This window comes from Gorilla gorilla, chromosome 5, assembly GCF_029281585.2.
Source record: "Gorilla gorilla gorilla isolate KB3781 chromosome 5, NHGRI_mGorGor1-v2.1_pri, whole genome shotgun sequence".
In the NCBI taxonomy this organism is placed as follows: Eukaryota; Metazoa; Chordata; class Mammalia; order Primates; family Hominidae; genus Gorilla; species Gorilla gorilla.
This window is the reverse complement of record NC_073229.2, coordinates 176614475-176641728: the sequence shown is the minus strand read 5'-3', so window position 1 is coordinate 176641728 and position 27254 is coordinate 176614475. Positions and strand designations below refer to the sequence as shown.

The 27254-nt window shown below is 36.3% G+C and overlaps 1 protein-coding gene across 22 annotated transcripts in view; it reads left to right on the top strand.

Annotated features, from left to right (window-relative positions):
• SYNE1 (spectrin repeat containing nuclear envelope protein 1) overlaps positions 1-27254 on the top strand; it is a 522579-nt gene that overhangs the window by 164187 nt on the left and 331138 nt on the right. For all 22 annotated transcript variants that reach the window (XM_055390873.2, XM_019029254.4, XM_055390870.2 and 19 more), the window contains 14 exons: positions 4455-4551; positions 5083-5285; positions 7029-7193; positions 7656-7808; positions 8799-8942; positions 11592-11765; positions 14471-14629; positions 14925-15089; positions 16754-16888; positions 19280-19438; positions 19652-19860; positions 20843-20951; positions 22850-23014; positions 25927-26094. In XM_055390873.2, coding sequence (XP_055246848.1) covers positions 4455-4551; positions 5083-5285; positions 7029-7193; positions 7656-7808; positions 8799-8942; positions 11592-11765; positions 14471-14629; positions 14925-15089; positions 16754-16888; positions 19280-19438; positions 19652-19860; positions 20843-20951; positions 22850-23014; positions 25927-26094 — 2205 coding nt within the window. The remainder of the gene's footprint in view (positions 1-4454; positions 4552-5082; positions 5286-7028; positions 7194-7655; positions 7809-8798; positions 8943-11591; positions 11766-14470; positions 14630-14924; positions 15090-16753; positions 16889-19279; positions 19439-19651; positions 19861-20842; positions 20952-22849; positions 23015-25926; positions 26095-27254) is intronic.

Here is a 27254-nt window from a genome sequence, read left to right as displayed (position 1 = left end):
ATCTGTTATGTTCCTTTACTCATTTTTAGTTGTTTTGGAAAGTTATGAAAAACTTGATTTTAAGCTTCAAGCAATTACATTAGTTCTCCAAATATGAAATACAAATATGCATGTATATTTTCAGATTTAGTCATGCCAAATGATACCCTCTCAGCCCAGCAGTTATTTATACCAGACACAGTCTTTGTTCTGGATATTTCAGAACAGCCAATCAGATTTAAACAGCTAATAAGACTATTCCACCAGGTTAATGTTCCAACACAATGATGTTAATAATTCTCTTTTTCTCAAATGATATGTGAATAAACAATTATTAATGATACACACGTTAGTACTCCCTGCCTACTTCATCAAGCTCACTCAGCTACTAATTCCAAACTGCCTTGTAACTTTCATAACTATTCATAAAATTGCTGATTATCCTACATACGTAGCATGCTTTAATTAACATTTCCTAGTACTCTCATCTGCTACTGAAGAATACCTACTTATCACTCGTGTTTCTTTTCTGTGAAGGGTTTTAAGGTAATTTTGTTTAATAGTTTTGATAACCGTGGAGTATGGAGCATTTCCCACATGCCAAGTGTTTTACATGCATCATTTCTTATCTCAGTGATGGCCCTACAGGCTGGGGGTTTCACATTGTTTTAGATACCAAGGAGCCAGTGCAGGAGCACTGAGACTCCATAGACTCAAGTCACTTGCTCCTGGCGGCACACGCTCCAGGTGGTAAATTGTGGAATCAGAAATTGAATCCATATCTTTCCAAATCAAAAGCCCTTGGGCTTAAGTGCTGAATATCACAATCTAAAAAAAATTGTAAAAACAATTTTTAACTTAAAAGACCAAATCATTGATATGGTATCTTACGTCTTAGTGATCTAAAGAATGTAATTCACATAAATATCAGTTCGATTTAATATTGGTCCATACCTGACAATATTTTACACTTACATACCTGTAAGTGTACTGTGAAAGCCTCGTAGTTGCTATTATTTATATATGAGGCAGCATGGTTGTAGTGGTGGGGAACCGGTGAAGTGCAGATACCAGCCACTAGAAATGTGTTTGGTCATGGTTTAGCTACTGAGCACCCATGTGTCTGTGAATAACTTAATTTCTAGAAGGCTTAGTCTTTCCCCAATGTTTAATAATGATAATGATGATGATGATAATAATAATAATAATAATAATAAAATGGTAGGAATTTTTCTAGGGAACAAAGACTGACATATACTGTTTTTATTCTATGTTAACACCTCATAGAGCCTCTCTTATCCTTTTAGAGTGTTATGGAAAATCATTCATTATAGAACAGGCTATTTCAAAGAGGCTGAAAACTTTCAAATAAAATCACAAATCACCAAAGTCAGTTTTGTAAGTGCAATTCTTTCCTTGGTTTACACCCCCCACACTCCCCCAAAACAGGGCTGGGGGCAGCAGCTCACACACACCTGTAATCCTAGCACTTTGGGAGGCTTAGGTTGAAGAGCCACTTGAGGCCAGGAGTTTGAGACCAGCCCGGGAAATATAGTGAGACTCTGTCTCTACAAAAACTTTTAAAAATTTAGCCTGGTGTCATGGTGTGCACCTGTAGTTTCAACCACTCAGGAGGCTGAGGCAGGAGGATGGCTTGAGCCCTGGAGTTCATGGCTGCAGTGAGCTATGATCTTGCTGCTGCACTTCAGCCTGAGCTACAGAGTGAGACCCTATTTCAAAAAAATAAAAAGAAAAATAAATAAAGTGTTATAATAAGCTACAAGCTTCTACATCATCTAATAACCAAAGTAACATTCGGGCCATAAATTTTCCGTAATTATATTTTCCTTAGTCATAATTCTCAATTCAGACTTATCCATCCTGCAAAAAAGAAAGAATACTTTTTTTAAATGTTAGAGAAAGAGAATGTACATCCTAGCTCAGATATGCAGCCACTGAGTGCTTAAAGAATTCTTGGAAAATACTTCACAAATCCTTTCTGTCATTAATTTAGGCCACATGCCATTGGTAAGTGATTGCATGCTGTAATGCAAACCAAAAGGTAATTGGTTTAGTCCTTGCTCTCAGAATTGTTGACAATGACCAAAACATGTGCTTCCATTTCACCATGGAAAAAAGAGGCTAATATTTCAATCTTTCACATGAAAGAAAAAAAAAAAACAGCTCTTGAAATTGTGGACTGTGTGAATGCAACATAGTGTGAATATTCATTTTATTATTCATAATTATATTTTAATGTAAATAGTCTTGATAAACCTCTCCTCAATGTTAATTTTAAATATCTTGAATAATCTGGCATAGTTTCATTCAAGTGAAATTGATGAGCTTCATATTTATTATATTTACACTCATCTTGTGAAAGTAGAAATGCAGTCACTAACACTAAAGTTAAATACCAAAAATAAGTATGTCACTTACTTTTCTTGAAGTACCATCAACTTTAAAAGTCCCCTGACTGAAATGTCTTATTTGTTGAACTTGGGATCCAAGTTTCAACCTTATTTTGAAAGAAATAAATGAATCTTGTTATTATTATTTTAAACATGCATTTGTATTTACTTTTGCATTTTTCTGACAGGTGTGTCTAAATAGCTTACAGTAAAATGGAGATTTAGCAGTTCTGCCAAAGTGATTCAATAGATAAAATAATCCATATTGCTAAATGCATTTACTCCATATTCAGAAAAAAAGGACCAAATTAAATGGACCAATACAAATTTAAAATACAAAATAGGTATCTTTCTTTAAAAATTAATCATCCAGTCTTCCTAATAGCCAAATTCAAAAATACATTAATGAGTGTCTACAGCATTTGTAAAACATTCTTTCTGAAAACATTCTCCCCTCTTTCCTGCCTCGTGGGCCAGACATAAATTGGAAATAAGCTTTTCTCACTTGTTCATTTTTAATTATTTTGTAAACTTCTCTAGCAAAAGCATATTTAAGTCTTCCTGTGCACCACATGCACTATTTCCCATTTCTTTGACACTTAGAAAAATTGTTTTGCTACTAGCTTCTTGAAATTTGTACCAATACTAAATGCAGACTCTTTTCTAAACTTTGCCAAATATAATTATTTCTTCAGTTTCTTACGCAGTATCTTGAACATTAGGTATAATTTTCCATTTTTGATCAAATAATGAATTGCTTGTTTAGTTAAATTATTCAAAATTTAAATTCTAGTAAATTATTCTTTTCTCAACTGGGTTGTAATAAGAAGATATAAGGTTAAATAGTGAATTAATCAGAATACTATTGTCTGACTTTATTCTCAAACAAATAAAATAAAGCCAATTAAAGTTATTGAATGTAGTATTCATCATGGAACCTCTCATTCCAGCTTTTTCTATTCACTTTATCCCTAAGAATAATTTATAAGTAAATGCTTTATAAACATAAAATGATATGAAATATGTTATAGATACAATTTTTAAAATGTTATCTCAAAACATGATAAACAGTTATCAATAAAAATCCAGAGATTTCTATGAAATTGCTGTATGAATAATGTTTCCTCTGCACACAAGTGTCTTGCATCTCTATATTAAGCATTCATCAGCATGCTATACAAGAATTCAGCTGGTTTTTGAAGGCTAATTTTGTATTTATGACCGTGACATTTATCAAGTATTTTAATAGATTCAAATCATAGGAACTCATTATACTATCGCAAGAAATTAAAGAGCCTTTGGTGATATGTTCTTAACTGTAATTGCATTAATTTTCTACTTTCAAGAAGTAATAATAATCTTTGAAACGCACATTATTTTATATTCCTAAAAGTGAACAATAATAACATTTACCTAAGGACTTTTTTGTCTATTCTCAATTTTATAGTATTCACTTTCCAGTAGTGATTCTATTATATATATAAATTACAAATAGATATATAAACATGTCTTACTGCAATTTTTCTATAATAGGTCATTGAAATGTGAGACCATTGATAACATGGATAGAATATGTAATTATTTCCAATTTTTCTACTGACTTTTTATTTTAAGGGAAGCATTTGTGCACTGTCATTTATTTATAATCTAGAGTTCCTCAGAGCAGTCATTCACCAGGATTAATGTTCAAAGAGCAACAGAATTCCGCAGCTGAGACACAGTGGGACACTTTAAAATGTTCTTCTAAATTTAGTGCTTTCTAAGTGTTAGACCCAAGTTCTCTGGAGAAATTTCGGTCTCTTCAAAAAGCAAACCCTTGGTTGGTGAAGAAATAGAATATTTTCTCAGTCCTGTACTGGGTTAGAATCAAAAGCGTGGAATCAATTTATGTGTTCAGCATGATCTTAGGTAATTTGTAGCAGTGGAATTAATTTTATGTTTTCAAGAAGACTGAGATTAACAAATTTGGGTAAACTGTGCTTATAGCTATATTGAAGAAAATTGACTTTGGCATTCTACATGAGCCTAATGTTTGCTATCTTCTAACCATTCCTCCTTTTCTAGTCTTTTATAGAAAATAGCAAGTTCTTTGAACAATATGAGGTGACATACCAGATCTTGAAACAGACAGCTGAGATGTATGTCAAAGCAGATGGTTCAGGTAAAACATACTACAGAATTTGTTGCAACGTAGACTGCAGTAGAATTTAGAGCCTGCAGGTTTCTATCTGATCAGATCATTCTTTCTGTCCGTGGAATTTTTGAGTGACCTTGCCATTGGCCAGGAGAACACATACTGGATTCAGTTCCCTTGGCTTTGTACAATGCCTAACCTGCATAATCATTGCGTGTGTGTGTGTGTGTGTGTGTGTGTGTGTGTGTGTGTATGTGTTCTTCTAAGAGAGAACAAAATAAGCATTCATTTTCTAAATTGCATCTAAGGATTAAAGGCAAAAGCATAGAATAAGTTAAGTATTAACAATCAAGTAAATGAGAAATTAATTAGTATAAAGACACAATTTGTAAAATACATTTGTTTTCCATTTGTAATTATGTCTGTCACATTTGTTGGAAATGAACTCTGGCCTTTGTGATGGATACTATTGCACACCAATGTATAAGACCATAGAAAAAAAGGTGTGGAGGATTTAAAATATAAGATAAGGGTTATAATTGGTTTTATCTGTTTCAGTGGAAGAAGCTGAGAATGTGATGAAATTCATGAATGAAACCACCGCTCAGTGGAGGAATCTCTCAGTAGAAGTTAGGAGTGTGAGGAGCATGCTGGAAGAAGTGATCTCTAACTGGGATCGCTATGGCAATACAGTGGCTAGTCTGCAAGCCTGGCTAGAGGATGCTGAAAAAATGCTCAATCAATCAGAAAATGCCAAAAAGGTAAGATTGGCTCATGCAAAAAGAAAAGACGTTTGATGTATGTAAAAATGAGAGACTTTTACAGCGTAGCTCACTAGGGGATCTCATATATTTACAAGTGTCACTCAAGAATCTTGACTTTGCCTGAAAAGTTGCACTTTCAGGTTAGCAATAGACCAATAAATACACTGCTTAATAGAAGCTGATGGAGGGTTGAGCAAATCCAATGGGCAGCAAAGGGGAGGGCACTATATTACCCTGAAGTCTGTCTATGAAGGGGAGTGTCTAGGGCCCCAGCCTTCATGGATTTCCTGATTTAAGAGAGGATGAAAACAACTTTGTTTTCACGTAGTGCTGAAACACATACTACTGGATCTATGTGGTAGCATACACCAGTCGAACAACTGGACCATGACATTTGTATCTCGTTAGATATTCTCTTTTGGATTTTATCAACCTTCAAGCAAGGGTCTCATTCTGGGTAGGAGTGATTTCTTTTTTGGCCAGTTATAAGTGTGTATGTGTGTGTGCCTGTGAGAGTTACTGTTTTATGTTAATGTCACTTATATGTAAATGTCACATGAAATGGACTGATTTCTGCTTATATACTTCCTAATGGGAGCCTGGCATTTTTACATGGAAAATCAATTTATATGTAAGTGATACTAAAAATGCATGCATTAGAATTACCATATGCCATCCAAGATTGGTTCATCTATTATTGTTTGGACAAGTAGATGTATCACTTTTAAATGTTTTACCATTCTATATTTCATGTAGATCAACTATTCTTGTGTAGCTGAGGGAAGCAGTAACTATGTACCCATACAGATTTTGGCTTTTCTGATTAGACTGGCAGTGCCCTAGTGGATGTCATACGTGTTAATTTGATCAAAAGAAATATAACCACCAGAAACAGAAGTGTTCTAATCTATTTATATATGTAGGAAGTCCTCCCACACAAGGCTTACGAAATGGATTTTGAATTATCTTTGGTATCCTTGTTTTTCACTGTGATGTGTGTTGTGTGTGTGCGTGTGCACACAGACGCTATATTTAAAATGAGTTGGAAACTGTTTCATTGCCAAGAGGGAACCCTTAAATAAATAAGAAAGTGTGTTATTGTACTAAGTGCTCCTGACTCAGATATTTAATTTAAACTTTTTTTCTTTGATGGTTTATCTCCATGATTGCTAATTATCTTAATGTACTACACTGAAATTTAAAAATCAAAAGTAACAGGTCAAAAAGAAATTATTAAAGAAAGCTATTCTTTCTTTAAAAAGGAATAAAAGCCCCAACTTTACCACCACACGATCTATGCATGTAACAAAATTGTACTCATACCCCATCAATTTATACAAATAAAAAAGGAAGCTATATATTTCCCTAATGTATTATGCCTTTTATATGACTGTGGCACTGATATTTACTAGCCTGGAGGTTATGCACAGGTCTCTTACACTTACAGAGATTCAGCTTTTTAATCTGTAAAACAGAAATAACAGAAAATGGTCATCATGTTTTGTTTTGTCTTCGGCAAATGATATGGCACAACTGTTCCTATAAAAAAAGACACTCAGTATCTCTAGCTCACATTTTGAAACTTTTTATCAAAAATGTGCATTTTAAAGAGATTTATGATTTATCTTAAAATTCACATGAATGTTAAAACAAAAATATTTTTCCTACTTTAGTCACTTTCATATCAGTCACTGATATTTGGTTTATGGTTTATGATATTGTGCATTATTTATTGTTTAGGATTTTTTTCGGAATTTACCTCATTGGATTCAGCAGCATGCTGCCATGAACGATGCTGGCAATTTTCTAATTGAAACCTGTGATGAGATGGTTTCCCGTGACCTGAAGCAGCAATTACTGTTGCTAAATGGGCGGTGGAGGGAGTTGTTTATGGAAGTCAAGCAAGTATGTCTTTCAAATCTATATAAACCTCAACGTGTATGTGTTACAAATGTGATAAGTAGTCTGTTTAGAGAGAATGCTATTTTTAGAGCACGGGTTTATTAAGGCAAAGCATAGATATGTTTAAAACCGGTGTGTTTTATGGTTAGTTATTCATTCTTTTCCATGTATAATGGAGGAATATTACAGAAATGCATTAGTTTGATTAAGGATTATGTTGACATATGGAGCCTACTTATATGGAATGATTCTCGTTTCAAATCGTATTTCTTCATTTTCATGCTAGTTTCTTTTTTTCTTTCAAACTAATTGGACTTACTTCAAATTTATCTAAAATGAGAATCAAAGATTAGAGTCTTTCTTACCGGATAACAATTCCAGCGAATACGTGAAAGTGAAAGTTGTGGTTCCAGTGGTCGCAGCTAAATGGCTTTCACGATGTTCCCTCCTCCCTTTCCTTAACAGTATGCTCAAGCTGATGAGATGGACAGAATGAAGAAGGAATACACAGACTGTGTTGTTACCCTGTCTGCTTTTGCAACGGAAGCCCATAAGAAACTTTCTGAACCCTTAGAAGTCTCTTTTATGAATGTCAAGCTATTAATTCAAGACTTGGAGGTGAGGGGTTTCTGAATCAAAATGAAAAGCCTACTCTGTTGTGAGAGGAAAGATCAGCAAGTTTATTCAGATCATTGCAAAAGCTGTTTCTGTGTCTCCTGGGCATCATTTTGACATGTCTGTATGTCCCAATTTGCACCTGTCAGAAAAAAATGTATTGAACGTAAAAAAGACATGTCTTGATCATATAAAGTAACTTCAAATTGTTTTTCAGTTTGGAGATTTTTTTTTCTACAACCAAGTTATAAAGTATTAGGAAAAAACAGGAGACATCTATAGATAGCACCCGCACCTAAATACTTTCAATAATAAAGGATTTATTGCATGAACTGTGGTATTTGCAATTTTGAATAGCCTGCAGCTCTCAAAAATGAAGTAGTGGAAGAATTTTTGATGACATGGTAAGATTTTGCAATATATTGCTACATGAGAAAAGCAAACAACAGTATCATTCTTTTGTCTTTGTAAAAATTTTAAAATGGGTGTAAACACAGGAAAAAAACTTAATGATGTATAGATAAGATGTTGGCTTTGGATTCTACTGTGGGAGAAGACTATAAGTAATTTAAATTGTCATTATCCTAATATTTCTAATTTATAAGTTTTTATAATGGCAATGAGTTACTTTTTTTTTTAAAGAAAACCAGTCTAATTTTTAAAGTCAGAATTCCCCCACATTTTAAATATACATTTACATTTTATTTTATATTTCCATACTACATTAACATGGGATTTGTTTTGGAAAGTACAAAGATCGTTTCAGCTAATCTTGATGTTTTGGTCACTTTTAAAGGAAAATTTTATTAACTATATAATATTACAAATATTTATTAGTAATGAAGGGAAGCAATAACTGGAATCGTCTAAAGTTTAGTGTAAGTATTGGATTTTATACAGTGCATATTGATTTTTGTTCTGCCTTCTGTGGAATCCTGAAGTTAAGAGGAAATGTGTCATGTGTGAATCTGGCTGTTTCAATGATTCATGCAGGATATTGAGCAGAGGGTGCCTGTGATGGATGCCCAATACAAGATAATTACAAAGACAGCACACCTCATTACCAAAGAAAGCCCCCAAGAAGAAGGAAAAGAAATGTTTGCGACCATGTCAAAGCTCAAAGAGCAGCTAACCAAGGTGCGAAAATAATTTAATACACAATAGGCTGTGTCACACCAACAGTGCCTTCAGCTTGCTTGCTGCCTCCTTCTCCCCACGGGCAAAGTGTTTACTTGTTAACAATGCTTTTGTTTCTAATTGGGATTCTAAATTTAGTAACTTTGTCATGAATTAAAAAAAAATAAAACTATGATGCTGATACCAAGTATTACCTCTGTTAATTTAGAAGTATTATAGGTATATTTTAATAGAAAGTTAGATACTTTTGGGGAACAGTTACATGTGATAAAACCAAGAGAGGGAAAGAGAAATGAAGAGAAAAAGGAGATGAGGAGGAGGAAGAAGAGGGGATCATAAATTTAAATGAGAATTGATTAAGATTTGTTTGATATATCTCCACTCCAAACTTATTTGTGCAATTTTCTGCAAGCATAGCCACAAAGCCGTGGAAATTCTGACTTCCTCATCTCATGGAGCTCACTTAGGCTTAGAATATATACATTTAGGCCAGGTGGGGTGGCTCACGCCTATAATCCCAGCACTTTGGGAGGCCGAGGCGAGCAGATCACAAGGTCAGGAGTTCGAGACCAGCCTGACCAACATGATGAAACATCGTCTCTACTTAAAAATACAAAAATTAGCCGGGCATGGTGTCGTGCACCTATAATCCCAGCTACTCAGGAGCCTGAGGCAGGAAAATCACTTGAACCCGGGAGGCAGAGGTTGCAGTGAGCCCCGATCGAGCCATTTCACTCCAGCCTAGGTGACAGGGCGAGACTCTGTCTCAAAAAAAAAAAAAAGATTATATACATTTATACCTTTTCTGTACAGGGAACTAGATGGATGTAAGCACTAGTCATAAGCATTTTCTAGTCTATTCAGTGATTTTCCTTAAGAGCTTTGGAAGTTCCATTGGGATTTGTTATCTATCCAAATATGAATTTTAGGAAGATGGTATTGTTTGCAAAATCCACCTAGATTGGGTAATTAATTTCTAGTAAAAGAGAGAAGTGATTATAATAAATGAATGGAAATATTTTAAAATGAAGAATGGGAAAACAAAGTAGAAACAAAGTAGAAGACCCTGTTAAATAGGAAAGAAAGGTAGAAAGGAAGAGAATAACCTTTGTGACATCAGTGGTAGGGAATTAATGAAAAAGAATGCATTCAAAAAGCTAAAATAGGAAAAATCATGACCATAAAAAAGAAAATTTTATCTATCAATCTGGTATGTATGAGAATGTTTATGTTCAGTTCATTTTATTTTAACATTCAAGTTAGAATTATTTATAATTTAAAGGTTGTGGGCAATAATGATAATATTGGCTACTAGTAAAAGCTGCTAAACAATGAGTACAATTTGAAGTCAACATTTCCAATTTGATAACTCCCCAGCAGCTTTCAGGGCCATAGCTGGGCTTGCACATCTTAGCCTGAGCCATGCTTAGGTGTTCAGGACAACCCCTGAGAAAGCAAATTGTCATTTGCCTTTTTACTGTTTCAGATGCAGCATCTTGATAGGTTTTCTCTTCTACCCAGGAGAGATCAATAAAACACACTGATTTGTATACACGTTAGTAGACTCTCTTGGTTTTGTTCAAGGTAATTATATCAGAGTCTTGTTGCAGTAGCAGGATGGTAACTTTCTTTTGATGAGTGTATACTTCAGGCAGTATATCCTAGAACATAAAAATGTTTCTTCATACATAATTCTATGTTTAACAGTAGAGCAAAATGTTGCCCTCTCCCACTTTCTTCAAGGATTATTTTTTGGAATATGCCTCATCTGGTTAGAACATTATTGTCTTTATACTATATGAAAAACAAAGAATGGCTTACTAACAAATACTGATTAATTTCCTTTCCCTGGTTATCTGAAAGTATGAGAAGAGGTGGGAAGTTCTTGGAGGATGAAGAGTAGACACCTCCTGGAGCTCTTGATTTCCAGGAGCTAGTGGCCTCATCTTTAAGACAATACAGGTCTATAAACTAAAACATATTTTACAAGACAAGTGACAGGTAAGGGCTGCATCAGTTCGGACTACAGAGCCCTCCCCTAGCATGGGAAGCTTCATGAGTAAATTGGTGTGACTTTAGTGCTTCGGATGAGTAGGATGTTGATAAGCAGGGAGCAGCAAAGCATGGAGCTGGTGGGAGGCAGGAAAACACAGGCCTGTCTGGGAAGAGTGAGTCAACAGGTTTCTAAGTTTATCAGCAGTCAAGGGTTCAAGTAGGCAATCTCTTGAAAACAAAGCTGGAAGACACAGGTTGGTCTAGGTAATATAATAATAATTCGTGACTGTCTTAGGTCAGATTTCAAGGCCAAAGTGAAAATGAGTTGCATGGTTTATGAAGTATAATTTGATGCCATCTGGCTCACTAAAAACAATCATTTAGATGAGAAAGTGCTATCCAGATGGACGATTTAGATGAATTTTCATGAGAAAACTCAGTAGCCATTTATTTGTCTCAGTGGTACAGCACTATTATTTTTCACAGCAAAATTTGACAATATAGAGGAAATATCATTAAAGAAATGTCTTTGGATATTTGTAAGCACCAAATGATCATGTCACTAAAGAAAATGTTCCTCAGAGCTATGAACGTTCCCTGAGCTAGTGGCACTTAATGGTCTTTCATGGAATTTTTGTCTTTATGTTTTTAAAGGTCAAAGAATGTTACTCCCCACTCCTTTATGAGTCTCAGCAGCTGTTGATTCCGTTGGAGGAATTAGAAAAGCAGATGACGTCCTTTTATGACTCACTTGGGAAAATCAATGAAATTATCACAGTTCTTGAGCGTGAGGCACAATCGAGTGCTCTTTTTAAACAAAAACATCAGGTGAGAACAATCCTTTTCAGGAGACAATTATTCTAAAGCATGTGTAACAAGACCAGGGTGTTGCTTACAGGAATAGAAATTCAGTGAGGACAAGAAACATTTTTCTAGAATAGTACTACTAACTCAAAACAAAAATACATGTCTTGTCCAAAGATGAAAATCCATTCGCTATCAGTGGAGGGGCTATGTGAGCTGTTTGTTTCCAGGGAATGGTCTAGCTGGACTCAGGTGCAAACCAGGCTCTATTCATCTGAATCAGTAAGTTCACTGAGTTGAGCAAAATTAGAAAAAATGGTTTGTTTTGAGCACCCAGCTCCCCTTTCTATCAATGGAGCAACATTGTGATCTGGCAATACTCAGCAAGCATTTATAAACATCTGCTGTGTGCATGCATAAGCCATGCATCCTGAGTCCCAACTACAGAAAGTGCAAAGTTCACAATGTCTCTGTGAAATAAGGGATGTGTTATAGAGATGGAGCCAAATCCACTACTCTAACTTCAAACATTAAGTACCCATAATCAAAGGACTTTCTATTATTTCTCTGCTTTGTATTTATTTACTTTTCTTATAGTTCCTGTCTACTAGCAATAGACCACATATAGTCTATCCTTTTAAAAATACAAATGAGAATTTATTTACATTAAACTTTTTATGGGCTTTGTTCATGAAACGTGATCCCTAGGTTCGCTAGTAGAAAGACACTGTAAGAAAATTAAATAAATATCCTGTCTCTACATTAAATAACTAAAAGATAAATATATATAAATTTTATACATATAAAACTTATACAGAGAGGATATTTATATAAAATATATAAATATTTGTATTATATATACAGATATAATATTTTCATTCTTATATTGACTTTGTTTTGGAGAATCATTTACTCTTGCTTCCCACACATAGCTTTAGGCATTACCTGCTGCCTCGCTGATTGACGAAATGGTTAATTTCACTTAAAAAGGCATATGTGCCTTCATTTCTTGATACTTTGAAAACAGATAGATAGATAGATAGATAATTTGATATATATTTACATACATATAATAAAAACAATTGCTTTCCATTTTCATCCAGTATCCATAACCTCTGACTTATGAGATCTTTACTTTGCTTCTTGGAATACGACAGTTTAAACAACCTTGAAATTCTGGAAATGTGTTTGATGTGATAATCATTTTTCTTTGTCTCATTTTTAGTAAACAGATTGTATGCATAACAGTCTCCTACTGAGTGTTGTAGTTAATTGAGTTATTTGGTTTATTATAATGAACCTATCCATCAGAGGAGAGAGACACTAATGTACAAAAGGTTTGCCACTGCATTAATTGACATAGATTCATGGGAGGAAGTTAGCATCATTAGTAGAAAGAGCCGAGAGTGTCTGAAATGAGTCTGACAGATATTCAGATCTTAGATTTAATATTGCAAATTAGGAAGCTTTGATTAGCTTTAACTTCCTCACTTTAAGATGAAGGCTATAATACCTGAGTGTAAAGCTTATTGCAGATATTACATTAGATACACCATGATGTCACTAGCATATAATAAGTGGCACTATATGACTGATAGCGTTATTATTATTATTATCTGTAGTAAAGCCACAACGATTATACCACCAAACTGCATTCTCATTGTATTGGATAGAGATTATCTTTCATTTTTAAACATGGTGATATCTCCTACATTTCTAAATTTGTACAAGTTGTCATTATACAATCTTTCCATAATTAAAATAATGTTCATAGCATTATTAATAATAAAATCTAATAATACATTTTGGACTTATATTACCCTTTTATCTCCTAAGTTTTCAAAAGGAAAAAGTATGTCTTTATTCTGTTTTTCCCAAAACAAACAAACAAAAAAACCATGCTCTTGATATTTGCATCTGGATATCCAAAAATGGCATCCAAATGAGCAGTTTGAAGTATTTTTTTAACGCAGTTGAGGATACTGAACTGCAAATGGCGTAATTCAAGCCAAAAAATGACCCTCTGCCTTGTGCTGGGCTCAATGATTTCCATGCTCTCTACTGCCAAAATCACAATTGCAGGCTACAAGTCAGAGGTGGAGGTGTCTGTAAGTCACCATTGCATCTTGTCCTGCAGATGTGCAACAGTTGCAAGTCTTCCCCAAGTGCATCGGTCTGCTGCCTTTTTTTTCTTAGGATCTGAACCCTACCATTTCATTAATAAGGCTGATAGGTTGTACACCTTCAAATATTATAAATTAGGATATACTATATATATATATATAGTGCATCTCTTTCAGCAAAGTGAATGTGCATTGATGTTTAATTTGTTTAGTCACCTTAAAACCTGATATGTATTCATTGATTTCATGATTGTTCTCTCAATAAACCACAGGCCTATCATCTTACTAGAGGAATGCAGACCTAGACAACTTTTGATGCTCTATCATTTTCTTAATGACAATAAAATGTACATGAGGTATTTAAAAATCTCAAAAAAAAACTGTTTGTAACATTTAAATGCCTTATATAAGAAAGCACTGACTTCAGTGATTGTTTAAAATTGAGATCTTTTGAAATGTTCCACCGTACTTTTGGTTTTACTTATTGGTGTTAGAAGCCTAAAAGCTATATAATGTTGTTCTTATTATCTGTAATGGTCACTCTCTTTCTTTCTCTCTCACTCTGTTTTGTAAATAACATTGTTGTGGGGTTTCATTTCGTTATAGGAACTGTTAGCTTGTCAAGAAAACTGTAAGAAAACCTTGACACTTATTGAGAAAGGCAGTCAAAGTGTTCAAAAGTTTGTGACCTTGAGCAACGTGTTAAAGCATTTTGATCAGACGAGGCTACAAAGACAGATTGCAGATGTTCATGTTGCTTTTCAGGTAATTTGCTCTCCCTGCTTTAGAGCTGTGAGCCAGGGAAAATGCAGAGTGAGGACAAGAAACCATCACTCGTGCTTTTGGTCTTGCTAAAACGCCTTACCTGCTGGTGTTTGGAAGCCAATCATTGTCCTACTCTTTTACCTAATATTAATTAATATTGAAAAGAGTTAATTATTCCCATGATGATGAAACGTCTTTTTTCCAAGTGCTTTTAAAATGAATAATACCCTCTAACAAAATGATCCTTTCAGTAATGAGAAAGCAGCATCATATTATGATTGTTTTTCACATCAAGAGTATGGTAAAGAAAACTGGAGATTGGAAGAAGCACGTGGAAACCAACAGTCGCTTGATGAAGAAGTTTGAGGAGTCTCGAGCAGAGTTGGAGAAGGTACTGCGGATTGCTCAGGAGGGCCTGGAGGAAAAGGGGGATCCGGAGGAGCTCCTGCGGAGACACACTGTGAGTCCACCCTTTAGGGGACACTTGACCTGAATACATGGACAAACAACCTTGGAGGAAAACTTAAAAAAGGCATGCTGATCTGATACAGAAGGGGAGCGGGCAGATGAGTCAGGGAAGCAGAGACTTTTTAGGTATGAGACCCAAAGATATGGTGAGCAAAAAGAACTTCAAGAGAGTTGGTGAGCTGACTTGTCATTGGCCATTCCTAAGTCCCCAGAAGAGTAGAGAGTCATAGAATAATTCAAGTTATCCAAATTACTAATTCATTATTTAGCTTACAAATTCTTCTGTAACTAAAGATTCTTTTAAACAGATAACTCGAGGTGACTAGCTAAGTCCTTTGTGCTCATTTTATACATTCACCATATCATAGTATAGATACAGTGTCACTTGAAGTCTGGTGGCTGATACACAACTTGTCCCAGTATCTTCATGTTTATCATCTTCATGTTTATCATGAAAAGCCATCTTCATGTTTATCATCTCAATATCAATATTGGGAACATTAGTCATAATGTTCATGAATGGTATATGGAAATAACCAGCACTCTGAGAACGTGTATTTGAGTTATCCTTCCTGACATTTCAGTGGCTATTTGTATAAACCACACTCTCAAATGATACATGCAATGTATTTATGATTATGCAGACTAGATTTAGGGTTAATGTCTGTGACCACGAAACACAAAACATCTCATTCAGTTTATTCACCTCTACAGTATGGTACTTTTTGTTTTGAATCACCGTTTTTACAAAATAATTCTGCATGTCTACTCCTGAGACTGTGTGAGACTTAGTCATATGTAATATGTACATGTGTATTGTCTTTATCTGCTTGACTGCCATAGCAAAATACCATAGACGGGTGGCCAAAGCAACAGAAACTTATGTTCTCACAGTTCTGGAGAAGGGAAATCTGTGATCAGGTGCTAGTATAGTAGGGTTCTGGGGAGGGCCCTCTTCCTGGCTTGCAGATGGCTACCTTTTCCCTGTGCCCTCACATGGCAGAGAGAGTGAGCTAGCAAGCTTTCTGGTGTCCCTCCTCATAAGGGCACTAATCCTATCATGAGGACCTCATCCCCATGACCTCATCTGAACCTAACCACCTTCCAAAGTTCCCATCTCCAAATACCATATGAGTCTGAAGAAGAACACAATTTGGTGCTAGCATGTGTGCCTATGTGTGCACATGTGTGCTTCTGTGTGCACATGTGTGAATGTGACAATGGCTCATGATGAAGCATCAGGCCCTGAAGCACTGTGGTTGGGGAGTGTGGAATTATGAGGCTTAGTCCTGGCTTCTGTTCTGTTCTTCTGACTTCACCAAAGGGGAACCAGAGCTCTATCGCACAGAATCAAGGTTTTGGCATCTCCCCTTGGAAGATGAGATATTCCTTTTGGAATATTCTACCAAATTTGAAAATCACAAAGAATTTTTCTAAAAAATAAAAAATACTAGTAGAATTTCAGATATGATGGCTTCTGATTCATAACTATAGGTGCACATAGTTCATCCTTAAAAAACAATAGTGGGTGCCTGGAAGTCTCCAAGAGGGCAGCAGCTGGCTGAGAGGCTTGTTTAGAGGCTTAGAGGCTGATCGTGCCTGATGCTGCCTTTTCATCTGTCCAACACTCTTACCCACTTTCCCCTTCCATGTCAGGAGTTTTTCAGTCAGCTGGATCAGAGGGTGCTCAATGCTTTCCTGAAAGCTTGTGATGAACTCACCGACATCCTTCCAGAGCAGGAGCAGCAGGGGCTGCAGGAAGCTGTTCGAAAGCTCCACAAACAATGGAAGGTGAGTCAGGACAGGACGGAGACACCGTGCATCCTCAATGAAGGGAGAAGCTTGAGCGTGTTAAGGTCCAAATGTAAGAGAAATTTAGAAATTCCTGGAAAGTCACTGTAACTATTTTGCTCATTTAAAAAATCAAAAAACTGGATTTAAATAAAACCTGATAATATATGATAGAATTGTGTTATTCCTATTTATTATCAGCATCAATTTTATCCTATTACTCGAGCATTCTTTTTGGTTTCCTGATTTTTTTTTTAATCCAGGGTGCAAGAACATTTAACTTATTCTAGCAACATTTCATAAGCTTCTCTCTGCTGAATAAATCTTGCTAGGTATACCTACTGAAATCATAAAACATGTATTTATAGTTTCTGCCCCCCAAAGATTTTATCATCTAGTTGAGATAGCTATGATCAAAAAATATAAATGAAAACATTTTGTAGTCAAGAATTCAATGATGAATAAAGCATACCCCTCTTCCCCCCAAGAGCTTAAGAGTTCAGTAAAGGAGATAATTAGTTGCAAATAATACAAGTATAAATATGATAAATCCAAATGTGCGTATATTTATGAAAGCTTTGAAAGAGGGAGGTGGACCCACTTGGAAATTGGAAAACAGCGAATCGGGTAACTAGTTTTGAGCCAGAACTTTACAGAAGAAGCAGAAATGGGAGTAAGCAGGGGGTGACACAACAGCACAGAAGAGAGAAAGCAGGAGAGTGTGCAGGGGGACGCGGGGGCCCTCGGGCTTCCGTCTGACTTGTGTGTCATGGGCTGTGGAAGACCCATGGGAGATGAGCTGAGTCTGTCCCATGGAGGCTGACTTCAGACTGCATGTCAGGTTCTGGAAGTAGCTGCAGCACAGTGGAGACCCATGGAAGGCTGTCTTCCTTGAGGTAGACAGGAGGAAGACAGCTCTAGCTTTAGGTGAGTGTGTACTACCTTGAGGTGATATTTCACATGCGCTACATGGAGGAGTTTTGGAGTTCAGAAGATTGGCAGCTGAAACTCTCTCCATCAGGTTGTCTCACTTTGTGTATTTTTAAGATCTCAGTAACATAAGCTAAATAATTATCCCTGTGCACAAGAAAAACACAGTTAAAGAAATATCCTTTTTACTTGCTATATTACTAAATATGAAAATTCAAGTTTTTCATTAAAAAAAGGATTCTTAAAGAAATCCAAGCTTTGTTAGATGTCTTTGAAACATATCATATTGTAAATGTATTATGGAATAAAGACTATAACTGAAGGTTGTATTTTATTACACACACACACGCACACACACACACACACACCTCTAGGATTTAATCTAGGTGGGACTTTCCATAGGCCCACCTCATTTTTCTCATCAGTCATCTTAGTATTCTCTTTCAAAGGTAATCCTTTAAAATGCCATAGGATAGAAGTTAGTTAAAATTAATTATGGGACTAAAGTTAATGATGAAGCTTATGTTTATCATTTAAAAGAACATGAAATGTTATGTAGTGTTTGAGTGCTTGCTTGCTTGTTTCTCAGTGTATGATCTAAGGAAAAGAGGATATGGCAGGTGGTCAGCAGCCTGGGCTATGTTTTCTTTTTCTTTTTCTTTTCTTTTTAAAACTTTTTTTCACTAATAAGCTTTCCTCATGTTCTTTCTTTTTGAAGTGGGTATAATATATGCCCCTCCTACCTCACAAGGTCATTGGCAAAATCAAAAGGGACACATACAGGGAAGAGGGTATGATTTAAATCTATGGTAAAATCCTAGCTTTTGTACTTACACCTGAGACTTAATGATGTAATCTGTAAAATAAGAACATTAATACTGTGCAGCACTGGCCAGACTTAGTGGCTCACGCCTATAATCCCAGCACTTTGGGAAGCTGAGGTGGGTGGATCACCTAGGTCAGGAGTTCAAGACCATCCTGACCAACTTGGTGAAACCCTGTCTCAACTAAATGTACAAAAAGTGGCTGGGCGTGGTGGTGCTGCCTGTAGTCCCAGCTACTCAGGAGGCTGAGACAGGAGAATCTCTTGAACCCAGGATGCGGAGGTTACAGTGAGCCAAGATCGCACCACTGTACTCCACCCTGGGTGACACAGCGAGACTCCATCTCACCAAAAAAAAAAAATAAATAAAAAATACGGTGCAGGGCTACTGTGAAAATTAAATCAAGTAATCACTGAGGAAACACCTAACCCACAGCAGACTGAAAGGATTTGCTGTGGTCCTGGTACTTGGAAAAATACAAAGTAGAGAGACCAGGTGTGGAAAGTAGTGACCCATTCACACTGGCCCTAAAAGGAATATGTTATGGATTTTTTTTTTTTTTTTTTGCCACTTCAATTGGGAATGTACATAATCAGGAACTTCATCCTAATTTTCTGAATCTTCCTATGGAATGTAGGATCTTCAAGGAGAAGCCCCTTATCATTTGCTTCATCTGAAGATTGATGTGGAGAAGAATAGGTTCTTAGCCTCTGTAGAAGAATGCAGAACTGAGCTGGATCGAGAGACCAAGCTGATGCCCCAGGAAGGCAGTGAAAAGATAATTAAAGAGCACAGGGTACGTCTCCCACACCACAATGTGGATAGCCGTGTCAAGTCACATTGTTCCATAAAGGATATTACTAATATTTTGGTTTGAGTCTGAAAAATAATAGCTTAATTACTCTACGTTGGTAGTCTGTGTGGGAATCTTCCTTTGGTTTTTCTGTGAAAATGTAGAAGTACTGTGTGGCTTCTCACAGAGATTATAAAAACATTTATTACACATTAGGTTTTCTTCAGTGACAAAGGTCCTCATCATCTCTGTGAGAAAAGGTTACAGCTCATCGAGGAACTCTGTGTGAAACTCCCAGTGCGGGACCCAGTAAGGGACACACCTGGAACCTGTCACGTGACTCTCAAAGAGCTCAGAGCTGCCATTGACAGCACCTACAGGAAGCTCATGGAAGACCCAGACAAGTGGAAGGACTACACTAGCAGGTAGCCTTAGAATGGCCTCCAGAGAGGGGTGTAGTCAAACTTAATTCTGTTAGTTCAGAGATCATGACAAAACAAGAAATAACATATTTCATATTTCTTGCTCATGTTCTCATACAAAAATCCTTCATTTAATAAAAGGAATGGATGTTAGTCAGTATCAGGGTGAGGCACTTTGTTTCCAAGTGACCCAGATGTTATCTCTTTGAGGCAAAGTTGGCCAATCCCTTTCTCCCCAATATCCTTATGTATTAGTCCTTTCTCACATTGCTAATAAAGACATACCTGAGACTGCGTAATTTATAAAGAAAAGAGGTTTAATTGACTCACAGATCAGCATGGCTGGGGAGGCCTCAGGAAACTTACAATCATGCCAGAAGGGAAGCAAACATGTCCTTCTTCACATGATGGCAGGAAGGGGAAGTGCAGAGCAAAAGGGGGAAAAGCCCCTAATGAAACCATCAGATCTTGTGAGCACTCACTCACTATCATGAGAACAGCAGCAGGGGGGTAACTGCCCCCATGATTCAATTACCTCCCCCCAAGTCCCTCTCATGACATGTGGGGATTATGGAAACTACAATTCAAGATGAGATTTGGGTGGCGACACAGCCAAACTGTATAACCTCATATCCCTAAAGGGTGGCTTCTTCCTCTACAGGTTCGTGTCTCACCCTGGTGGGGACACACGAGGCCAGACCTCAAGTGGTCCCTTCCCTCTTTTCAGGTGCTCATTCCCTAGAACACATCTTTTTCCTTAGCTGAGCTCCCCCATCACCCTGCCCCTAGTAACTGAGCATAGAGGAGGCCACCCCTGCCCTTTAACATGAGCTTCATGTTAAAACAATAGTTTCCAGAAAAGTTGTTAATCAATTTGGTAATCACTTAATTGTTAAATTTCCATGAGTGAATTCAAAATAGAAAACATATTCTAATCATTCTGGTATGTTCTCCCTTTAATAAGAAAGTGCTTATGTTATTTCAGATTCTCTGAGTTCTCATCTTGGGTATCTACAAATGAGACACAATTAAAGGGGATCAAGGGTGAGGCCATCGATACTGCCAACCACGGAGAGGTTAAACGTGCCGTTGAAGTAAGTTCAGGGTCATTATTTGCTAGAGGAAAATTTCTCATAGTGGAAAAATAATGTTAGAGAATCTAACGGTTCTCTGCTTTTTTCTTTCTGGACAAAAAATAAGTTCTTGAAAATTGTCTTTAAAATAAGTCCCCTTATATTACTGTGGAGCATTGTAGAGTTTTTTCCTATTGAATCCTTGGTAGCTTTGAGGGTTAGTCATGCTCCGTGGTGCCACAAATGCATCTTTAGCTAATGGGGAGTCCTGCGTGGAAAATTGCATGCATGGGCGTATAACCCAGTAGAAACTTAAGAATCATCATGGAAAACAAGAACACTGTATGCGTTTATACAATACATTTTCAGCCATGCAAAAGGCAGGTCACAGAAAGATCAGGGAGCTGGGCAAGGTCTCTAGGCATCCTTTCTATGTGACATTAAGCTGGATTGGTTCATTTCAGCCTCTATGAGTGTGAGTACAGCCTGAGAAACCCCACCAGGGCCACAGAGCCTCAGGCTCAAACACAGTTTGCATTCTGTAAATGGCACTCTCTCACTCTTAGACACATAATGTTTTAAAAAGTCTTCATCTTTGAACATTTTTAACCCTTGCACATCACATAGTTGCCACATAGTTGCTGTTGGGGAGAATATATTTCCTTTCTGTTCCTGTCCTTTGAGTGTTTGTTTGTTTGTTTTTTGAGACAAGGTCTCTGTCACCCAGGTTTGGAGTTCAGTGGCACCTTCATAGCTCACTTCAGCCTCGACCTCCTGGGCTTAAGCAATCCTCCCACCTCAGCCGCTTGAGTAGCTGGGACTGTAGTCACATGCCACTATGCCTGGCTAATGTTTGTATTTTTTGTAGAGGTAGGGTTTTGCCATGTTGCTCAGGCTAGTCTCAAACTCCTGGGCTCGAGCGATCCGCCCTACTCGGCCTCCCAAAGTGCTGGGATTACAGGTGTGAGCTATTGCCCTTGGCCCATTTCTTTTTCAATTAAATTATACAATCCCCTCAAATGCTAGTGGTGCTCAATATCATGGTATGCATATGGAAGGATATCTACATTTGCTGCTGGTTGCTTGCATCGCGCAAAAAAAATTCACATCCTAGAATGAAGAGATCACTGGGGTCTGGAACCAACAGTTTCCTGGCTGGTGTGCATTTGCCCTGGCAAAGCCCTGGAGTGGCCCTGGTTGGGGACCCCTGCTCTTGAGCCACCCCAGAACTGCTGTAGGGAGGACAGGCTGCTCCAGTCACCACTCCCTCAGTCAGCAGCCCTTCAAGGTCTGAAGCCCTGGAGTCTTTCTAGCATTTTCTTATCAATAAAGCCTCGCTTCCTAAATTAGAGCTGTGCTCCCATTTATACTTCTTGCTATATGGGATACTGGCTTCTAAAAGCTAATAAAAATTCAGCAGAAAATGTAAGTTAATGAAGTTAAAATAAACCTTTAGAGCATCCATAACAATATTCAACAAGTAGACTCTTCAATAAAAGAAATCAGCTGCTTGAAAAAAAGAACTTTCATTATTTTTTCACAACATATCATCTTCTTTCCGGCTCAAAGGAAGTGAGATAACAAAGTATATGTATGTTATAGTTGCCAATTGTAGCGTCTCATATTTTTCTACAGTATTTTTAGAATCATCTTTTTTCCCATAAAGGACATATCTATAAGTATCTAACCAATCTAATTATGAAGCTGATTCAAGAATAGACAACAGTTTTCTTTCAAGCACTTGTGGACTTTTGTTGAAAGTACATACAAAAAGTAAACTAAGCAGGCACTGTATTGCTGAATGATGTCTGGCTCTATTCTGCTCCACCTGCAAACCTTTTTAGGCTGAGTCCTTTATTGCTGGAAAGTTATGATTTCACAGTTGCACTGTGTTCATCAAAAGTGTTCTCTCATTTCAGGAGATCAGAAATGGTGTTACCAAAAGGGGTGAGACCCTCAGCTGGCTGAAATCCAGGCTGAAAGTTTTGACAGAAGTTTCTTCTGAGAATGAAGCCCAAAAGCAGGGAGATGAGCTGGCAAAATTATCCAGCTCTTTCAAGGCTCTTGTGACGCTGCTGTCAGAGGTACAGCGTTTACTCACACTCTAAACAGACAGTTCTGAGTGAGGCATCTGGAAGGTTCTTTTTCTTCTGGTTGTAGTTTAGCAAGTAATTTTATAAAGAAACCATAGTTGAAACAGAATTGTTGTTATGCTTTTTTTGTATGAAGCTTGTTGGGAAAGATGAAGAGGATGTTTGATGTATGGTCTGTGCCATTATTGGAAATGTTAGTTCAGGTTCATGACCTATATCTGAAATATAAAACTTGTCAAATCCACTGTTTTTACTCTTATAAAAAGCATTGTTATTTTATGGTCAGCTTAAGATAAATCATGGAGGCTAAGAATAAGGCTTAGGGTCAAAGAAATCCAGGATTAGAGTTTAAATGTGATACCCTACCTCCTAGGTAACCTTCAACTTACGTAACATCTAGGTCTTGATTTCCTTATTTATAAAACAGGGTTAAAAATACTCACTCTAAAAAGAAGTATCATGAATTAAATGCAGTAATGTATGTTAAGCACATAGTGTAGTTCCTGAAACAGAGTAAATGCTCAATAGCTGGTTCTTAGTAATAATAAAATATTCAGTGTTTAATCAGCAGGCCAGTGAAATTCTCTTCCTAGTGCTTTGATATGCATTTTAATGTTTTTCTATATTCCTTTATAGATTAAAATATACAAACCCATCTACTTCATTTCCAGTAGGGCCACTTCCACCATCAGCAAAAATATTTTTACTGACCAGGTTTTTATATAAATCTAAGTTTGTGCTTTGGAAGATAATGTAAGAACGTAAAGTAGAATAGATATTTACCAGTATTTCTTGAAATCATTTAAGTGGAAACTTGCATGGAAAAATGGCCTAATGGATTACAAGAAAATGACCACAAAGCTCTGTTTCTGAAAATCTGAAATTCTCCATAGAGATTTCTCATCTAACAGTTCATCTGTTAACCTTCATGTTTTTGATCTATTTAAATCTGCTTGAGACTCTAGTGCTGAATTTACATAAGCCAAAAATACTCTGAACTGCTTACGATTTTAGTTTTATGTGAGAATTTTTATATATAAATTAGAGTTTCCCTATGAGTTTTTGACAAATTGAAAATAGTTCTATGATTAATCAAATTTTGGAACATAATCTATTTCAATCCTTTGATTATCCGTCTTTCAAAGCAACGGTCAAATTTAGCCAGTTGCCACAACCATACCCTTTAGTGAAAATTTGGCAGTTGCCTCTTTTGCTCTTTCCTTCCCTCTTTTGGTGACAGGAAAAGTAAAAACAACATTCTAAAAAGTTAGTGTATATGAAGGTGATCTTTGAGCCAAGATCAAACAAATACTTGTCGTTATTCACAGACAAGCTTGTAATATATTTTGTCTCACCAAAAAAAAAAAAAAAAAAATTGACTGTCTTTAAAGTTAGAAGTCAGTAGTTTCCCTAACATTTACCAAGGCCATTTGCTTTATCTTCCAAGTACTGTCATGATTTTGCCCCAGGACTTGTAGTAAGAATCTCTCTCTAAAGAATGTTCATACAGACATTAATTTTTTACACACTCATCTCCCTTAAACTTCTGCATAATTTATATTAATACCCTTTTCCACTACTTGATCACTTACTTAGTGAAAGCAGAAAGAGAGGAAAGGAGAAAAACACATTTTGTTTACAGATGGATTTGTATGAAGAGATGGATGTGGCACATTCAGCCCCTTTCTTTGATAATAATTCATTTAGTATTTAAATTAATGTTGAACACAATGTGTTTGCAATTGTCCAGTGTAAGAAAAAAAAAAGACTGTGGGTGGATGCACAAGATACAGTGAAGAGTCATTATTTCAACAGATTTGCTCTGATTTATATTGAAATTGGGAGTTTGTGTTTTTCATAAGGTCTCATTGCTGCTTGTTTGGAGAACAGATTGCTCTCCTTGGAAAAACTTAGATCAGAAGAGAGTCAAAGAAAAAAGATAGGATAAAAGAAGAAGAAACTGGAAGGCTTCTGTGGAAAACAAATGACAACATGTAAAAATGAGGATCTTAGTGAAGATAAAGGATAGGCTTCGAAAACAAAGGATGTTGGTAAAACTGAAATAGAGGAAGCAGAAATTAGACAAGAAAATTCAAAATTTAGGGAAATGATAAGGAAGAGAATCCATTAGATGACTACAAAATTGTAAATTATATTTATTTTTATGTAGGAATATTGGAAGTACATTTATAACAAATACTCTTTTATTCTCTTTTTCAACTCTACAAATGTTTTCCTATTTGTTTTAAATAATACGGACTCACTTTCCTGTAAGGCACTTTTATAATTAGGTTTTAGTCATGCAATTATAATTAAAGAGACCTAAAAGGCAATATATATATATAATATATGCAGTTTTGTTATCCTTCCTTGATTACCAGGTTGAATGGGTTTTTAATATGCCACAGAGCACCATATCGAATAAAGCCTGCAAGCCCCATAAATGATTATGAAATTTAATGATAATGGAATAAGCCTGAGTAATATGAGAAAGAATAAAAGTTAAAGATCTGTGTTTATATGTCAAGTGGTTGAGGTAGACTTTGTGCATAGTCCTAAAATATGTAAGATTACATGATCTTCAACAGGGGGGTTTTGATTGACGAGTACAAACATTAAGTTCTAAGATGAAAAAGTTCTGGTGGTGACTGCAGTTAATATTACCTATTGTATACTTGAAACTTGCTACGAGAGTGCACCTTAAGTGTTCTCACAAAAAAACAAAAGGAGAAATATGTGAGATGATAGGCTAATTAGCCTGATGTGGAGAATCATTTCACAGTCACGTAGTACACCTTAAATATATACAATGTTTATTTGTCAATCATACCTTACCAAAAAAATTATACAAACTTCAACAACTAGCATATGATTTACGTGTTTTTTTTTTCATGAAAATATAGGTTGAAAAGATGCTAAGCAATTTTGGGGACTGTGTCCAGTACAAAGAAATAGTCAAAAATTCTCTTGAAGAATTAATTTCTGGCTCTAAAGAAGTCCAGGAACAAGCTGAGAAGATCTTGGATACTGAAAATCTGTTTGAAGCACAGCAGTTACTTCTTCATCACCAGGTAAAAATGCCTCTTCCTTCCAACAAGATTATGTAAAGTTGATTTGCTACTGAAAGAACCAGAGAGATAAAGAATACAACCACTGGCCTGAGGGAGTGGGTGAGGGGGTGTGGGAAGGAAGAGTTGAATGGCTAAAAGAATTTGGCGCTTCTGGGTTTTGCTTTCTCTGTTAAATATTAAACATTTCAGGATATTCTGCAACATAAATTTCCACACCGAGTGACTTGATGACATCAAAAAGTTCAAGGAATACTGTGGAGAGAAAATTGATTTAGCTATGAAAAACTGCACAAAACTTGCTAGATTCTCCTTTTCAAAACAGATGGAAAGGCATAGATGGACCAATTGCTTCCTATTTGAGATCACTGTTCTTTTGTCATTATATTAAAATCTTTCTCTTCAACTTACAACGTTGAACACACTTTAGTTTGAGAAATGATGACTTACTTGAAGTACTAGACCTTCCTGGAGTGCACACTCTTATAAAGATTAGAACTAGAAATACAGAAATTCTGGTATATATCCTGATAAGAAACTATTTTAATCAACTTAATTTCTGATAGCTGGTAGTGCACATTACAAATGTTTGCATAAAAGGAATATATACCTTGTTAAACGCAATATAAATGGAAATTTGATTCAAATAAAATATTTTAATGAAAAATTCTAGCTAACCTGATACACAGTAGCAAAATGGTAGCTAATTTATATAGTATGTTCGTGTATTATATACATATATATTCTGTAATATATAAAAATGGAAGTCGCATTAAAAGTATGTTTAAAATCCCAGCCTTCAGGATTTCTAGATTTACTTAATAATTATAAAAAGGCTGAGTATAGGCCGGGCACGGTGGCTCACGCCTGTAATCCCAGCACTTTGGGAGGCTGAGGCGGGCACATCACGAGGTCAGCAGATCGAGACCATCCTGGCTAACATGGTGAAACCCAGTCTCTACTAAATATACAAAAAATTAGCCGGGCGTGGTGGTGGGCACCTGTGGTCCCAGCTACTCAGGAGGCTGAGGCAGGAGAATGGCATGAACCCAGGAGACGGAGCTTGCTATGAGCCGAGATTGCCCCACTGCACTCCAGCCTGGGCGACAGAGCAAGACTCCGTCTAAAAAATGGCTGAGTATAAAAAATTAATATTTGGTGTT